A 16,908-nucleotide genomic window follows, 5' to 3' on the forward strand; every position below is an offset into this window, starting at 1 on the left:
AGCGCCTTGATAGACAAGTGTGCCAACATGCATTATTGAAATGGTTGCGGCCCACATTTTAGCTGCTGTTTGTTTGCATTTCGGATGGCTTCTTCGTAGCACTCTCAGTATAAATAAATAGTTGCCCGGCTTTAGACACGCCCACCCAATACTTGAATTTGTATATAACTGCGGCCTTGAACTATTGACATCTTTACATTTTCCATTAAGCTGAGACAAGTTCCAAGAACTCAAATGAATGTTGTGAAATTTCACAACTTAAATGAGCAGAGTTATATTAATAAACAAGCTGAGAATAAGAACACAAATCTAATTAATAATAATGTTAAACTTTAATACTACAAACGATTGTTGCATTTGCAATTTGAAAAATATAAATAAAAAACAATTTTTGGTTGAGAATTGCAATTGAAATCGATCGGAAATAAAACAAACTTATATATTAGGAACAGAAACCATAGTTGTTTTTGTATTGAGTGGTTTATACGAGATGATGAATACATGAAACGAATTACCATTTCAACTTATAAACTAAACTAAATTACAATTAGGCTGTTGTCTTTCATAAAGTAATGCACTTAAATACTTTTTGTCTTCATCTATCAAAAATTAACTGTCTTAAATTAAGTCTTGGCTTAGGTTCATGTATTGCAAATATGTACAAAATATATATATGTATATGTATATTCAGGATAATTTAATATTTATAATATTAATATACAATACTTAAAGGTATACACTGTAACTATTTGGTGCCTGTGCGACTGTCAATGATAATGCCGGTTTGGGGTCAAACAGTGCTTCCTCATCATGGTTACAAATATCGTATAAACGTGTGCGCTTAGAGAATAACTAACTGCAACTGTACTCATATTTAGATTACGCTGTGCATTACTAATGATAGTCGATATAAAGAAACGACTTCAACTCTTAAATTGTACCCTGTACAACTGGTTAAAGTCACGGACACTTTGTGAGCTCACTCGCTGCCATACACAATCGTACTTTGGATAATCATTATAGTTATCGTAATACCTAACTAATACTAACTACAGTTGGACCAAAACCAGCAGTCCTCTTGTCTTATGGTCGCACCAGTAGCTTCTCAATAAACGCCAGATTTGTGTTTCCATATCTTGTTACATTGAGAGCAAGTGCAGCAGGATTCTTTTTTGTTTGCGTGTGCCAAGTGAGAATCTGTAGAAAGATTTTATTAAAATTGAATTAGTGGTATCTATTTTCTTTAACTCTGTAAAGAACTATTACCTCTCTGCACTCATCGGCGAGCAGTTCGATTTCAGCGTTATCCAACGGCGACAGACTGCGCAGAAAGCCATCCTCCTCATAGCCCGGCTTAAAGGGCATCTTTGCATGCGGTCGTTCGTGTAGAAACTTAACGCTCACTGCAAATCCAGCCATATCCACCGGATACTTCCGACCTCCTATCCAACCATCATAGTAACCTTCCAGTTTTCCATTACGTATAATGGGACTGCTAACTCCGGTCTTGGTCACTAGACCCACTGGCCACATGGACACCTTTTTGGTATAACGCATCTGCAGATTCAAAAAAAAAAAAAGAGATTGAATAAATTATATATTTTTTATATGTTACTATCTATTTGATTGTTTTTGAAACAGTGCAACATATGAATAAAATCGTTATTCAAAGTTAGATGACTTAAAAAGTTTGGAATCGTTGTATTCAAAAATTTTATTGTCTTAATAACGCAAGAAAAATAGGAAAACAATTGAGCAAGAAATAAAAAAATTTTATTTTTAAATATAAAATTGAACCAGTTGAAGATTTGATATTAGAAAGTATTTCTGGGTATTACGTGTACATACCTGTTCAAATATGTTAATGTCGTAGGTGTTATCATCGTCGGCAAAGTACAGTACGCCCTCGGTGGCATTAGCGCGCAGATAATCGAGTCCTCGATTCCTGTTCGAGACACCCCGGGGCTTGGCCCGCTTTGTCAGCTTATACTGCTCGGGCATGGGTGCTAGAGAGAGGTGAAAGGATGACGATACGTTAATAGCACTCAAAGTGAAGGCTAAATAATGTTAAGAGACAATACTCACCCACCAGGTACTCGTAGGGCACGCCAATGCGATCCAGGGTGTGAGCCACCAATGGGTTCGTCCTGTTCGCATCCTCAATAACCAGCCAAAGAAGGTTGAGCACATGCTTCAGCGTATAACCAAGTCGTGTAAGCTCCGCCAGTTGTTCCGGTCGTCGATAAGTGGGCGTGATGATGTATAATGGTGGCTGCGGAGAGGATGTGAGGATGGATTAACTAAGGGTCTATACTTTATTATTATCTATACTATGTGTGTGTGTGTGTGTGTGTGTTTACATGCGTTACGCGCGGCGTGTGCTTCGTTTCATGAGCAATTATGCAAATTAATCCACTAGTTGACTAGTTGACCGGGTTTAGTCTGCGTGTCTGTGTGCAGTTGGGTTACTAGTTACACTTTAAGCAGGCCATTCAAATGGCACACACACACACACACACACCCAACTACACACACACACACACACACTGACGTTCGCTGGTGTTGCAAATTGTTCATTGTTGACACACAAAAATGCATCCAAATTTATTTTTTTTGCGCAAAATAAACAAAGACATTCAAATAAATAAAGTGCACTGAGCCAGAAAGTAGCGCAAATCAAGACAAATAACTGCGACTAGCAGTTACCCTATAAGCATCTTAATTAATAAACCAAAATCAATTTAGTAACCGCTAAAAGCAGAACTCTCACTATAAATATTTCTCATAATATAGATACATACTTTAAATTAATTATCTAAATCTCAAGGGTATACAAACAATTCACTGACACGCAAATCAGCAAAAACTAAACACACAAAAAATTACCAAATTGATGTCCTAAAAATATTATATTTAAATCATATATTGTATAAATTTTATGGTTCGAAGTATGCAAGCCTTACAATATAAATAATTTGAAAAGCGTTAAATTTCAAATAAATTTAGTATTATTACAACTAAGTACTTGGTGTTTGTATTGTTAAAGTTAAAGTCAATTTTCCCAGTCAATTGTTAAAATTATAAAAAATTACAACTATTATGACAGTAATAGTAAATACATAAAAATAGTCAATTTAAGCAGATCGAACTGATTGTTAATGTTAATTCGGAGCGTATATATTCAGTATAAATACAGTATTATTTTGCCCCTTAACGTTTGACATTGACGGTAGTGCATCCATAGCTTCTTACAATGTATAACTAACTAGCACAGAATATATCCATAAAATGCGCTGAGAATCTTTTTCAATTGGCTTGCATTTAGAGAATCTGGATCATCGTCATAGTGAGACCTAAAGCTGTCCCCAAGCCCCGCTCGTAAATGGAACAGCCTTCTAATTTGGTGCTATTCAATGGCGTTGGTTGTTGTTTGTGGTTTCGGTTTAGAGGTTTCAATGCGCAATGAGCAATTTTCAAATTAGGCTCATGCAAATTTCGTATGGAAATCTTTTTACTTGCATATTATTTATAGTTGAGAGCAGGGGGTCGGTCATTTGAGATATTAGCATTGCAACTGATTAACCCAGAAACACCAAACAACAGCCTATAATAGACTGAACTAATATGTTTTGTGTGCACGAATCTTGGTCAAATAAATAAGCAATTCGATTGCATGGTAACGCCTCGTTGGTCAAATAAAGCGCCTGGTTATGGCTATAATTGTACGGCTCGAATAACAAATTGTTAGATGGTTAACATAAAAATTATTGTATAGATTGCAAATGCATTAAGAGAAGAAATGTCATCTGGTTAATCGTTTTATGATAGTTTAAAGTTGATCCGACTGTTGACCGCTTTCGGTTACAGTACTAAAAATAAAAAGGTTAGAGCTGGTTCCATTATTACTCCCTGGTAAAAAGCAAACTTGGTATTAAATTAAAACTGAGGTTTCCACTACACATTCAGCTGCAACCTCTTCCAACTCTCACATTACAACGCACTATTGACTTGCAATGAAGCAAAACTTAAAACTTAAAAAAGCAATTAGTAAATTTGAAAATAAAAAAGTCACATGAAGCGGAGAATTGAAGGCAAGAAAAGTGTACCAAAACAGACAAATATAACTATATATCTACTAAGACTATGATAAACGGAACCTATGTATTTACATTTATTATATACAATACAATAAATTATATAGTTAAAAAAATACTAATTAGAAAACAATATGTGGAACAAGGCGAAACAAAATGTTGATAATAAAGCTGGGAATGCACATGAAAAATGTGACTTAAAACTACTTAGGTAATTAGTATACTTAATTAGATTGTTGTCTGCAAGTGCTCAATTTAGTTATAGATTAGTTAAAAAATATTTACGGGTTCAGAAACAGCTATAAATGTTGAGCGAGTTTTATGAGCGACGCCCCCGGCGCTTCCCATTGAATTGTGGGCGTGGCTGGTTGTTCTGGTTGTTCTTAACAGTTTTTCAGTTGTTGTTGTAGTTGGTGTTGTTGTTGTTGCTGTCGTTGTTGTTGTTACAGCAGCAGCAGCCGCTGTTGTTGTTGTTGTTGTTGTGATATTGGTTTTGGCATCTGATGATGATGGTGATGATAACGACAAAGGCAATGAAACCGTTGATAAGAAGGACATAGCCGATTCAACAATGGAAGCAGAGGGGGAGGAGGAAAGTTCAGTTGCATTTGAGACATGCAACTGCATTTGTGCCTGCCCCTGCCCCTCACCTTGCCCCATTGCGGTTGCATTGATGCTGCTCATGGGTGACCACAAATATGATGCGATAAATGACGACGCAGATGATGATGATTTGTCTGTATGCTATATCATGTATCATGTAATTTCCCCAGTTAGAAATAGAGCAAGAACAAGAACAAAAGACAAAAAATTACAATATGAGTTTGATGTATAATGTTTAGATACAAAGATATATTCCTAATAGCTAATATATATAGTGTATTATTCTTCATAAGTAATTGATATTTTCTAAAATTTCTATAACGACAAGCTTTATTAAGTCTTTATCAGAATTGATTACTGTGTTACAAATAAGTTTATTTTTAATAGAGTAAGGCTGAGAAAACGCAGCAGCGAGAAGCATTTAGAGAAGTTCAAAGCAATCGAAATTTAGCGAGAAAATTAGATATTATAGAAATCTTAGATTGCAGCTGCGATGTTTTTCAACTTGTATATTTCTTTAACAAAAAGTAATGCAATAGAGTATTACTCAACTATTTTGGATTCTGTTGTAACTTTTATCTTATCTCTAATTATTTTGTTTTCTTCTTAAATTATACCTTTTCTTAATTATATTCCTAATTAGTTTCGTTAAACAAATTAAATGTTATTGAAATGTTCGCTAGATATAATGTGTAAATACAGTAAATGTGTGAATGAATTGTGTGATATTTACAACTTAATCAAGTCTCGAGCTTGAAGGATGGTCAAGGTCAAACCATAACATGGGTAATCAATTTGTGCAATCTACGCGATCGTCTTATCAATAGGTGCTATCTATTCATACTATCCATACACTACAACAAAGTATACTAAGTATGTAACTTTGTATAACTATAGTTCATTATCTATTAGAAATTAGTCAATATAGAGAGTTTGTAGGACGGGGGAGGGGGATTACTCACCTTGATGACCTCGTTGGTGGCGAGGGGTTGTCGGGACATGTGATATTGATAGAGCACCATATAGACACAGGTCGTGGCTACGAATATGGTCAGGTACATTTTAATGGATTTACCCAGGCCCATTTTGCTGTTGCTGACGTTTCCATTCAATTTTATATCTTTGGCCTGTGGCAGCAACATTTCGTCTTCTGCTTCTTCTTCTTCTTCTTCTTGCTGCTGTTGTTGTGTCACTGTTGTTGTTGTAAAGTTTTTGTTTTTTACGTGTTGGTCTTGTAACTCTTCTTTGGTATTTTGATTTCATTCGTTTGGTTTTGATTGCAATTTTTTCAATATATTTATTTTGTCGTTTTTATACTTTTGCTGATATTTCACTTTTCATTTGCTTTGCGAGCATAATTTTCGTTTTTCACATTTGTTGCTTTTTTCTACTTTTCATCTGATTGCTTTACGCTGTGGGCGGCATTTCTGGGCGGGGCTGTTGAATCACCTGCCGGCTGTGCAGTTTTATCTAGATGTATTTTCAAAAATATTCATTTAATTAATAAGTGTACAAAAAGAAATCAAGGTTTACAATACACATATTTCAACAATTTAAGCATTACACCAAAAATTTAAAAATTTATTCACTTACATGTAATTCATGGTCTTACATATTTGTATTCAATGCATTCCGAACCTGCAAGAAAAAGATTAAAATATTTCATGAAACGTCTTGCGAAATTCATCTTAATATAATTTTCAGCCAAAGCTCAAAAATTTTATTGATTATGGTTAATAATGGCCATATAAATTAAATTTAAAAGTGACTCATCTTTGGAAAAAAATACTGATAAACAGAAAAATTTACGCCTAATTTAAATAGTACTAACAGACGCTTTATATGGGTATGTTTATCGAGTATTTCCATATATATATATATATATTTAAATATAGTCGCTCTCAGCTTAATTGAGCCACTACTCGGATGTATTAGAAATTTTAGATGTGCTTAAATTTGCTTGAATATTAATGTGTATATAATATGTATATTAATTAGTCAAGAATGCAGTAGGACAAATAAGCTGGGAATGTCGGTCTATCATATTAGCCCATAATTGTATACCCTGACAGAGAGACAGACAGTCAAAAGTACTCTGCAAGGGTATTAACTCTTCGGGGTGTCTAACTCTTCCATTTCTTCCAGTTTATTTATTGCTATAAAATATAAGTTATTTTGGCATTTAGTATAATTAACGTAGCTCAAATTATGTCTTTAAAAAATGCTTAAAAATCAATTGATCAAAGGTCTTTGATTTACTGTCTATATTATCAAATTGGTAGCAAGCGCGATGTCAGTTAAGTTATGATAACGATAACGATTGCGGTAAAAATAACAGACAGTGTTTTACATGTGACAAGATAAAGCAATTACTTTTAATTACTTCACAGATAACTGCAAAATAGTTTTTTTTTACGAAAGATAGTTTATGCAAACCATTGAATATTTTACAATAAATTATGTTTGTAGTTTTAATGCTTAATTAAAAAATCTATTATCATCAAATTTTATTTTAATTATTTGCACTTAAAGCCGTAAGCGCTTTACCACTTTGATTGCCTTTCCCTTAACAATTTGTGTAAAGCTGCTGTTAACTTGGCCGTTAACAACTAGCCAGTCCAAGGAAGTGGAAAGTATATGAACAACAGCAGGCGGAAGTTTCGCTTTGTTTCTAGTTGAGATACCCTATAGAGTGTAGTGTGTGTTTATAGGTATGTTAGCTGATCTTTGAACTGGTAATACTTAAATATATTTTTTTTTAAACAGAACTTTTAAAGTTTATCTTTATTATATTACTTATCTTGAATAAATTTTAGTTGTAATTATAAAGTATATGTAAAAAGACTTAAAGAATTCCAAATGTATGTATATCTTATAGGGTGTCTTACTGTTCTCACTCCAATAACTTTAACAACATACTGTTCTTCCGCTAACTCTTCGCATTATAGATGGGGGCGTGACTGTTGTTTGTTCGCGTGTTTAAGCGTTTTAAAAACCATTTTGCTCAGTTGCTGATATTAAAGTTCAATGGCCAATTTTAAAAATTTTGTTGTTGTTATTTTTTGCTTCGCTTTGCATGTCGCTGGCAAATTTGGCGCCGCTTTGCTTTTTTCTCTCTACGCAATTTGCATATGGACTTTGCAACTTCTTATATCTCAAACAGTTTCTAAATAGAACGTTAAAATGTACTTAAAGGGTTCGCAATGTAACTAAACGAGAAGCGAGGTCTTTTATGGAAGTCTCACAAAATTGGAAAATTCCTTAAATTTCGGAATGTATGAACTTTAATTAACTTTAATTTGTGTTTAACTGTCAAATAAATAATTTTTTGGCAAGTAATACAAATCTCAGTTCATATCCAAATAAAAATTCTTCAACAAGAATTTATTCAACTAGTTATCTTTGTTGTGGGTATTTATATTTAAAATAAATAACATTTTTAATATCAAATACTGCCAATCTTCTGCTATCCTTAGCTGAAAATTTTAATTAATGTTGAGCATTTTATTGTAGTAAATTGAAAACTGTCTGTGTTCGTTGTGGGGCCAGGAAAAGCCTTAAATGAAAATTCATTTAACAAAATGTCGAAACAATAAAGCCAAGAACTAGGCAAAATTGTCTGTAAAAACAATTTACTGCGAGAACTTAACCCATTTACATGACAATTCCAGCCGCCTCTCTGCACAACGAAACCAGCCACAAATATCTTTGCAAAAAATAAAAAGGGAATGAAAGCACACACAACAAACTACGAGGCAGACACATAAACAACTACACAATGTACAGATGTGTGGGTGTGCCAGAGTGCATAACAAAATACCACGAGTGGGTGCAAACTAATAAAGAATATAGTCAGAGAGGAAAGAAGCAAGAAATGCGGAAACAGCACAGCACTGAATACTAGGAAAGTCGCACTCGAGGACCCGGATGAAACTTTTAAGCGACGACCTGACAATGTCCTTGAATAGAATACTATATGATTGCAATTTCCATAAAGAAAAGCATTTGTCCTTTGCCAAGCTAAATAGAAAGTGGTATATTATTATTTTTTATTTACTTTTAAATAATATTATTATACACTTGGTAAAGTAAACCTTTTAATAATACAACTGCATTTCAAAGTGCAAGTCTTCCTAAATTTTTTCCAAAATAGGTGTTTTGTTATTTATCGATCAATAGTATAAAAAAAATTCCTATTGTATTAAAGTTTTAGTAAAGTTATTACCCAGATACATAAATTTTAGCCAGAAAACTCAAACAGTTTCCGGAATATTATTCCTTATTTGAAAAAGGCTTATTATATATCTGGCACCTCTGTCAATATACTTTCAGACCCACTGTTGTGCTCGCTATAGAACTGAGCCAAATTGTAGAATGCGGCAAAGTATAAGACCCTTAAAACTGTCTGGGACGTATTAATTTTGCTGTAAGGACAACTTAAATAGTCTTTACGAGTGCCTTTGCAGTTCTATTTCAATTCACTTTACTCATAATCCCGACGCCAGGCGGCTCATAAAGTGCCCCACTGTGTGTAGAGCTGAATGGGATCGGAATTTCGCATGTGGGCGGAATCAACAATTCCGTAATTTATGGGGGGAAGGGCAAGGAGCGAAGGATGCACGTGCTCACACAAAAAGAAGTCGAATGCAAGAGCAAAAGTGAAAACGACTCACTCTTTGCTTTACTTGTAGCCCGGAGCCTCGACCCATAACCCAGGCTTTAGACTCTACAGTCCACAACTTATTGCATTTGTCAAAAAAAAATAAAAAATAAAAAAAAAAAAAAAAACGTAAAGAAAAGTGTAAACGAAATTTCCAACGTCATATTTCAAATTTAATGGATTAGCACAGAAAAATTTCATCTTGTAAATGTCTTTATCCGAGCATGTGAGTTATAGTGTATCAAGTAGTATCATATATCATCCATTATAAAAAAAACTTCCGAACGTGCTAGTTGTATTTTATGTAATGTAATGTAGTCAAAATGTAACGAAAAAAGTGTGAACAAAACAGTGTAAAGCAACTACTCAATGAAGACCAAGCCTACTTAAATAAAAAGTACTCCAATCGACTACTTATCTTTAGAATAGAGCAATGAATTCCCAATTGCGTCACGGAAATTTCTTTGTATATTTATTCAAATTTTTAATAAAAATACATTAAGATAAGATATTTAAATAGTTTTCATGACGAGTTAACTTCTTTAACTTTGTCGACCACGAACTGAGGCTAAAAACAAACTATCAATAATAAACAAAAAATATAATACAATTACGCCACTGAATGTTATAACATTTATCATATCTCGACAGTCGAAATATTCAACCATTCTTAGTTAAATGTTTAAATGGCCAAATCAAAGAAATCAAAGTCCATAAAAATGATGAGGGAAAAGGTTTATCACAAGGCCATTAGACTAATGTCAATGGGGCACAGTGGGACCTATTAATGTTGTGACAGCTCATAAAAAAGGATTTATATTAAACAAAAGAAGAATTGAATTATTTTATGCTGAATTTCTTCATATCTATCCCATTATACAAAAATGGTGTGAATACAGGGTGTAAAAGGATTTTGTCGATTTCTCAGCCGAGAACAAAAGACAGACACGCATAGGCAGAGGATTTCCCAATGCGAAAGCCGGATGGGGCAACTGTTGCGCCACCTTCAACCCAATATTTAGTTGGGTGTGTCGCCACAAAGTTAACAATGCAACAAGTGATTAAGGATGACCGTAAAAGAATGTTTATAAAGTAACTTTAATGCATTATCATTAGTGTCAGAGTCACATTAATTAAATTATGCGGACGCAAAACTTTGTTTCAGTAAATTATCAGTTAGATGGAAGGTTGACCATTTATAGATAGTAAAAAGTAATAACTATTACAAATTAATATTGATAAATACAAAAATAAAAATATTATTAAAATAAATCATGAATAATATATTTTTTAATAATGAATAAACTGTCTCAAATTTCTCATTTTGTGGGCTAGTTGAGTCATATATTCAATAGGCCAAAAACATCTGGTCGACTGCTATTGAAGGTGTCTTATCTATCAGACGTGATGTGTGGCACTTCCAGACCTTTATTGGGGTCGTAAACCCTATTGCATGCCAATAAAAATGATTTTTATAACATCTGTCTTCTAATTAAGTGTTTCGTATTAATGACCATATAACACGATGAGTAGCTTCCATTTTCATGATAAGCCAACTAGCAATCTATCTATCTATATAGATCCTTAAGCCAATTCATGGTTATCAAACACTTTACGTGGTTATGACCACAATATAAACTGCAATCGTTTTACAAAACGTACTAAACCGGAAATACGTAATACAATTTAAACTAGCTTATGACTGTAAAGTTTAGCAGAATTTGCCATTATTTGTTAAGTTTCCGTTTAAGAAAAATGTGTGTTTCATGGATTTCACTAAAATTGCAGTTCTTATATAATCTTAATATTATTAAGTAACATTTTGAATGTATATGTTTTTTTTTTAAGTTTTCTCTTAGTTTACAGTATATACAAGTTTTATAAATGAATTTTGTAAAAAGTGTTATATTTGTAAGCTATTAAAATTTTCACGTATTTTGATGAGCGAAGTTAAAAGTTTTTTAACTATAGTTGTCGAAGCAACTAGCATTTACTGTATGGACGAGTCGATAGAAATAAAGTACTAAGTTTGTCATAAAAATAAGTATATACGAGTATATTCAAATACATATACATAATTTTCATATCTTAACAAAAAAGGCGACTGCCTTAAGCTTGCCCGCTAGCGATAAAACGTTATGTATATATATTTATAGGAGCATATATGTGCATACTAAGTATGTTTTCATATGCAGATATAGATATATATATGTACATATGGGAAAGTACGCTTAACCCATTGGCACTTGACGCGTATTGTTCTCTCTCTGATAACCATAAATTTATCATGTGGTATATTTCGCTTTGCTTTGAACTCGTTTGTATTGTTTTTGTTGTTGTCGTTGTCGTGCGCCGCAGTTTTGTTCTTGTTCTGCATGAACAGCATAAATAGTGGTTTAAAAGCATTGTATTTTACTTATTTACATGTGTACAAGCATATATACCATTGTATTTATAAGTATATGTCTGTATAATGTAGCGGAAGTTGCGATCCGCCTTTGGATAAACTCATTTGCCATATCAACGACTCACATTGTGGTTTTTGTTCAAAATTGCAAAATATAGTATTCAGAACTTATCGATTGTAGAGTTTTCTACTATATACACTTTAAAAGATAAATTTTTTGAATATATCAATAAAATAAACCTGAAAGACAACACAAATACTACTATTTAACTAAGTAATTTAAGTCACTATAACAAAGTATTTCTTATTCAAGCACTCTAGACGAAAACGTTCTCTTTTTACTTAGCTGCAATTTTTCAAGGACTCTCTAAGCTGCCAAATTACAACTTTAGTAAGTTTCGCATTTGAAATTATTGAAAAGGAAATGTCATTTCTTTGCTGTTTTTCACTCTTTCCAGCCCTAGGGGCAAGAAAGTGAAAAATGTTCGAAATTGGCAATTAAATTACCAAAGCAATGCCAAAACACGAAGAGAAACCAGAGACAGCGATATGAGAAATTGCAGTGCTGGCAGAAACTCGCCAAAAGTCTCCAGCGAATTGAGTTCAAGTCGAATTGGACTGTGGTCCAAAGGTGGACAGAGAGACCTACTTGACAGCCGGCCAAGAAATAGAAGAATGAGAAGAAGAAAAAGAAGACAGTTGAGACTGCATTTCGAGTTAGAGTCCTCCAATGCGCCAATGGGGAAATGCCACTCGGGCCGGTCAAGTGATTCAACGCCAGGCGAACGAAGCTAGCAAAACAAAGGAGCGAAAAATGTAATAACTTGCAACTTGCCACAGAGCACATGAGTTGCAACTACAGTAAACATTACGGGTATTCGACCTGAAGATACCCTCTAAAATGAGCATCATACAAGAAATCGAATTTAAATTGCAGAGTTTGCTCGAATGTGAGATTCTCTGTGATCAATTCTGAAAAGTATATAGCTTTATACATATATAGTATATACCAGCTATTTATTTCTGTAAGTTGCATGGATTTTGCTTGTGTATACCCTTTCCCAACACCATTCCTTGAATAGGGTACTGAAAGTTGAGTTTTGCTGAGGGCTATAAGGGTTTTGGCCAGCTTGTCTAGCCTGCAAACTCTTGTCAACAAATTCAATTTAGGTTTATTTTGCGAAAATATTGCTGTTGTCCTGGCTGCTGTTCCTGAGTCCTTTCACGCACGCAGTTGGCATTTTTCATTTCCAGAGGCGCTCGAAATAGGTTACGAAATGGCATTTTAAAAATTTAATTGCCAACGCAGGACGACGCAGTGCACAAGGATGAGAGCCTGAACGAAGACGAGTACCGTCATCTGAATGGGGTGTCTGTGTCCATTAAGGAGGAAGGCCAACTGCTTGGCAGTCCAAATTGCAAGTCAGCTCCGGGGGTTTCCGTGTCATGTTTGTCAAATTGAGTGAAGTCCTTTTCCTGCTCGTTGCTCCTCTTGTTGATGTTCATGTCCTGTTCCAATCCATTCCATTCATTTCAGCTCACGCAGCTGCCAGTCACTTGCCACATCCAGAAAGGAGTCGGAATAAAATGGCCCAACGAGTCCATCAAATGACTTGCGTGCTCAAGAAGCCCGCCTCTTCAAACCGCCCAACCGGAAAATTTTTGCGATGAAATATGTATATATGTAAGCCAGCCGACCGACTACTCACATAATATCCTTTGGTAGGAACTAAAGCTACATAATTGAAATTCTAAGAGTTCTAATTTAGTTTCTTTATCAGTTTAATATTGAAAATTTATCAAATAAAGTGATAATATAAATCTAATAATGGTTGTGAAATAAAGTCCCACCATTTACCATTATAAGAGTTGCAAGTCATTCTTGTTTAAATTACTTAAGTTAGTTAAGTTAATTGAAAGCCAATGTATACTAGGATACACTACGAGTACGAATTGTAAAATGATTCCATTTCCATCAGACTCTATAAAGACTTTTTCTTCACAACTTATATACATTATTTTCCTTTCCATTGAATATCACTTGAGCTAAAACAGGACTCTATCCAGCTGACAAAGTGCGACAAACTCAAGTTGCCTGCGGATACTTTTGTCTGTTTTGTTGCAGATTCTCTTATGGACTTTCAACTGACAGCTGACAGAATTCTGACTGTAGCGTCAGTCTTAAGGTTCTTCGACCATGTTTGCAATGTGTACTGTGTGAAAAGCATTTCAAATGGCTTACAGATGCTGCTTTGACATATTTTGTCATCTTTTGTGGCAAGCCAGGCAAACAACTTGCCACCGAAATGATTTCTTCGGTCACTTCAACACAATATGTCCCAAGTCTACCAGCACTTCAATTATTCCACCTAAGTATTGCTAAAACATTTAAGAATACAATATGAAGAAGAAATAATGTTATAGAAAATCAGATCAAACATAAATTTTAAATTTATCTTTAAACTCTTGCGAATAGGACACAAAGATTAATAGGAAAATCTTTTTTAATGCAACTAAGAATTCGTTCTATGAACTTAAAATCTATTTGGAATACGAAAGCTGTACTACCCTAAAATCTGAACGGTTACGAATGAGACACAAAGAGAAAATTATACTGTAACTCAGAGTTCTCCTTGTAAATCCAAATCTAGTTAAAGCCGTACTGCAAACCTTAATAGTTGCTACAACGTTTACGAGTATAAAATCTCATTTAAACCCTTGCTATAAAAGTACAACTGTAATTGCAGGGAAACATGTAACAAGCATAAAACAAGTACACAATAAACTCTTTTCAAATTTGGAAAACAAAAAAGAAAGAAAAACTAGAAACAAGAGTTGTACGCAATCTTAATTGTCATAATCACAGCGAGGGGAGGTCTTAAACATATGTATGTAAGTATGTGTGAGTAGGTTGAATGTTGGTTACCATTCTCTTCCGTTGCGTCCTTTGCGGCGTGAAAAATTAAAACGTGACACAAATTACTCGACTCCTCGGGGCCCACACACTCACACAGACACACAGAAACAAACTCATATACGGTTCCATTAACCGTTACCGAGACATGGAGGGGCCAGGGCCGTTCGTGCCGCACTGCGTATGTCCCGAGGGGTTAAGGGCGACGAAACGCCTCCCGCATGTTGTCTATGCAACTCCCAATTGATGGATGTACCTCGAGAGGGGAGAGGAGAACCGTTGTTAATAATTTTTGTGCTCGCAGATTTCGCACGCACGCACATGTGTCAAGGGGCAGGCGAGTCAACAGTCCATCCCTATGCTCATTTGCATATTCTGCGGGCCTTTGAAAGCTCTACCTGAGTTCCCAAGTTCTTTGTTTCTTTGGTAAGGATTTGATGAAAAAGATTTTTAAAGCATAAACCAACAACTTCATTAAGTAAATCTTTTAAAGTATCTTATTGCAATCCTATTTGGAACATATGATTAGAATTTGATTAAGATAATATCTAACAATAAATATTTCACAGATTAAAAAAGTTCATTATTAATGTGCAGAATATAGAACAATATTCCTTAATTTTCTTTAAGATGCTGTCACTATAGACATTTTAGTGCAACCATATGTTGAAGATAGTTTTATAATTATCACGAAAATGTCTTAAATCCCTACAACAATTTGTCGCTTTCTCTTTCCCCTCTTCCATCTTTAGCACTTCATTTTTCACGACCCGCCGCTCCAATTAGCAGCTGCTTAGCTAATTTCAAGGCGTTTGCCTGAGAAACTGTGAGACAACACACGCCGCTAATAGAATGGTATAAGACCAGCACTATCAAGCATTCACACACTCACACTCAGACACACAGAGTACTCACCTACAGCTCCCAGTTTGTTTGGGACGGAACACGAACACGGCGACAATTTGGATGCCCTCCGTCCGTCTGTTCCATGCTCATCAGGGCCCAAACTGATGGCTGCAGGGGCAACTTTCGATTTTATTTCGGCTGCTCATTTGCCGGTTGGCAGATGCAGTTGTTGTTCTTCTTCTTATTCTGATAATTACACATATAACGGTTCTTTTTTATTTTATTTGTAACACGTTCTGTTTTACATGAGTTTTCGTTTTTAAAAAGATTTGTAGAAATCAAATAAGTGGCAGCTAATTTTGTTTTTGTTGTTATTATTATTATTGTTGTTGCCAAAGCAACTCCAGGGCAGTAGCAACAACAAAAACAACATCATATTAAACGTCAGGTGTGAGCAAACGGAGCTCCCTCCCTTCTTCCACCTCATTCAGCGCGCACACTAAGTCAAAAAGTGTGAATTAAAGAGTAAAATAAAAACAAAAATGTAGGGAAATGAAACAGGGAAAAGTATCAGCAGCAGCAACACAACAACAAAACACACGCACACGGAAAAAGGAAGAAGGAAAATCGAATGAGCCGTGAGGCGGACAAACGGTCGAATGAGAGCGCACCAAAGAGAGACAGAGAGACAGACAGAGAGAGTGAGAGAGAGCTTGCTGTCTGCTGGCAATAACAAAACTTTTGCCTTGCCCTTTTGCTGCTTTTGTTTGTTTCACTTTTTACAGGATGCGGCGTTTTACATACGTCTCCTGTTCAGCCAATTCGATTTATATATAAACACATATTTAAATGTAATAATTACACCCACGCACATTAACCGACAAAGTTGTTGCTCTTTTTCCTTGCTGACTATTTTTAAGGCAACACTCCAAACGCACTTTGCGTTGTCCAGGCGCGCCAAGTGCCAGGCTAGAACTAAATGTAGATTTAAAACGGCAGCTACGGCAATCGCAATGGCAACGCACCCAAACAGACACCCGCACGTACTGTTATTCCAAATGCGACTGAGACGCAAACCAACGATACGAAACGAAACGGAAACAAGAAACCGCTGCGCAACTAGCACTTGATATCCATTTACAGTGCGCGCCAACTGTTAATATACGTGCATGTTAAGGTCTGTAATTGATTTTTTTTAACTGTCAATGTATTTCTTATAAGCTATCCATTTACGTAAAACTTTTATAACAACATAAATTAGAATATATGTGTATATCTGCAGTTAGCAAGGTGGGTTCAAATTTCCGCAGTCAGCTCATCAGTGTGTTACTAATCATAGCAGTCAGCAATTTCATGCGTGGGTGTGAAAGCACTTGAGGACACA

General features: G+C 35.0%; 1 protein-coding gene across 5 annotated transcripts; it reads right to left on the reverse strand.

The window, feature by feature from the left end:
• Window positions 1-438: 438 nt before the first annotated feature.
• On the reverse strand, window positions 439-16,618 carry LOC117786766 (galactosylgalactosylxylosylprotein 3-beta-glucuronosyltransferase P). Of its 5 annotated transcripts, none has more exons than XM_034625136.1 (10): window positions 16,550-16,618; window positions 16,397-16,493; window positions 15,594-15,770; window positions 6,291-6,335; window positions 5,660-6,167; window positions 4,380-4,838; window positions 2,086-2,272; window positions 1,849-2,006; window positions 1,267-1,557; window positions 439-1,197 (listed from the first exon to the last, which is right to left on the reverse strand). In XM_034625136.1, the coding sequence occupies exons 5-10, from the start codon at window positions 5,837-5,839 to the stop codon at window positions 1,084-1,086; spliced, it is 1,389 nt and encodes a 462-aa protein (XP_034481027.1). In that variant the 5' UTR covers window positions 5,840-6,167; window positions 6,291-6,335; window positions 15,594-15,770; window positions 16,397-16,493; window positions 16,550-16,618; the 3' UTR covers window positions 439-1,083. The 5 variants fall into 5 exon arrangements, with proteins under 5 accessions (XP_034481027.1, XP_034481025.1, XP_034481023.1 ...); XM_034625134.1 differs by having other exon boundaries at window positions 16,397-16,499; window positions 16,550-16,592; XM_034625132.1 differs by having other exon boundaries at window positions 16,397-16,589.
• Window positions 16,619-16,908: the final 290 nt, after the last annotated feature.

The sequence above is a fragment of the Drosophila innubila genome, assembly GCF_004354385.1.
Source record: "Drosophila innubila isolate TH190305 chromosome 3L unlocalized genomic scaffold, UK_Dinn_1.0 0_D_3L, whole genome shotgun sequence".
NCBI lineage: Eukaryota > Metazoa > Arthropoda > Insecta > Diptera > Drosophilidae > Drosophila > Drosophila innubila.

Coding starts and splice junctions, on each gene's coding strand:
- LOC117786766 (XM_034625136.1), bottom strand. CDS start 5,839: ATGTTGCTGCCACAGGCCAAAGATATAAAATTGAATGGAAACGTCAGC. Junction 2,007..2,085: donor GCCCTACGAGTACCTGGTGG/GTGAGTATTGTC, acceptor ACCTCTCTCTAG/CACCCATGCCCGAGCAGTAT. Junction 1,198..1,266: donor TCGCCGATGAGTGCAGAGAG/GTAATAGTTCTT, acceptor ATCTTTCTACAG/ATTCTCACTTGGCACACGCA.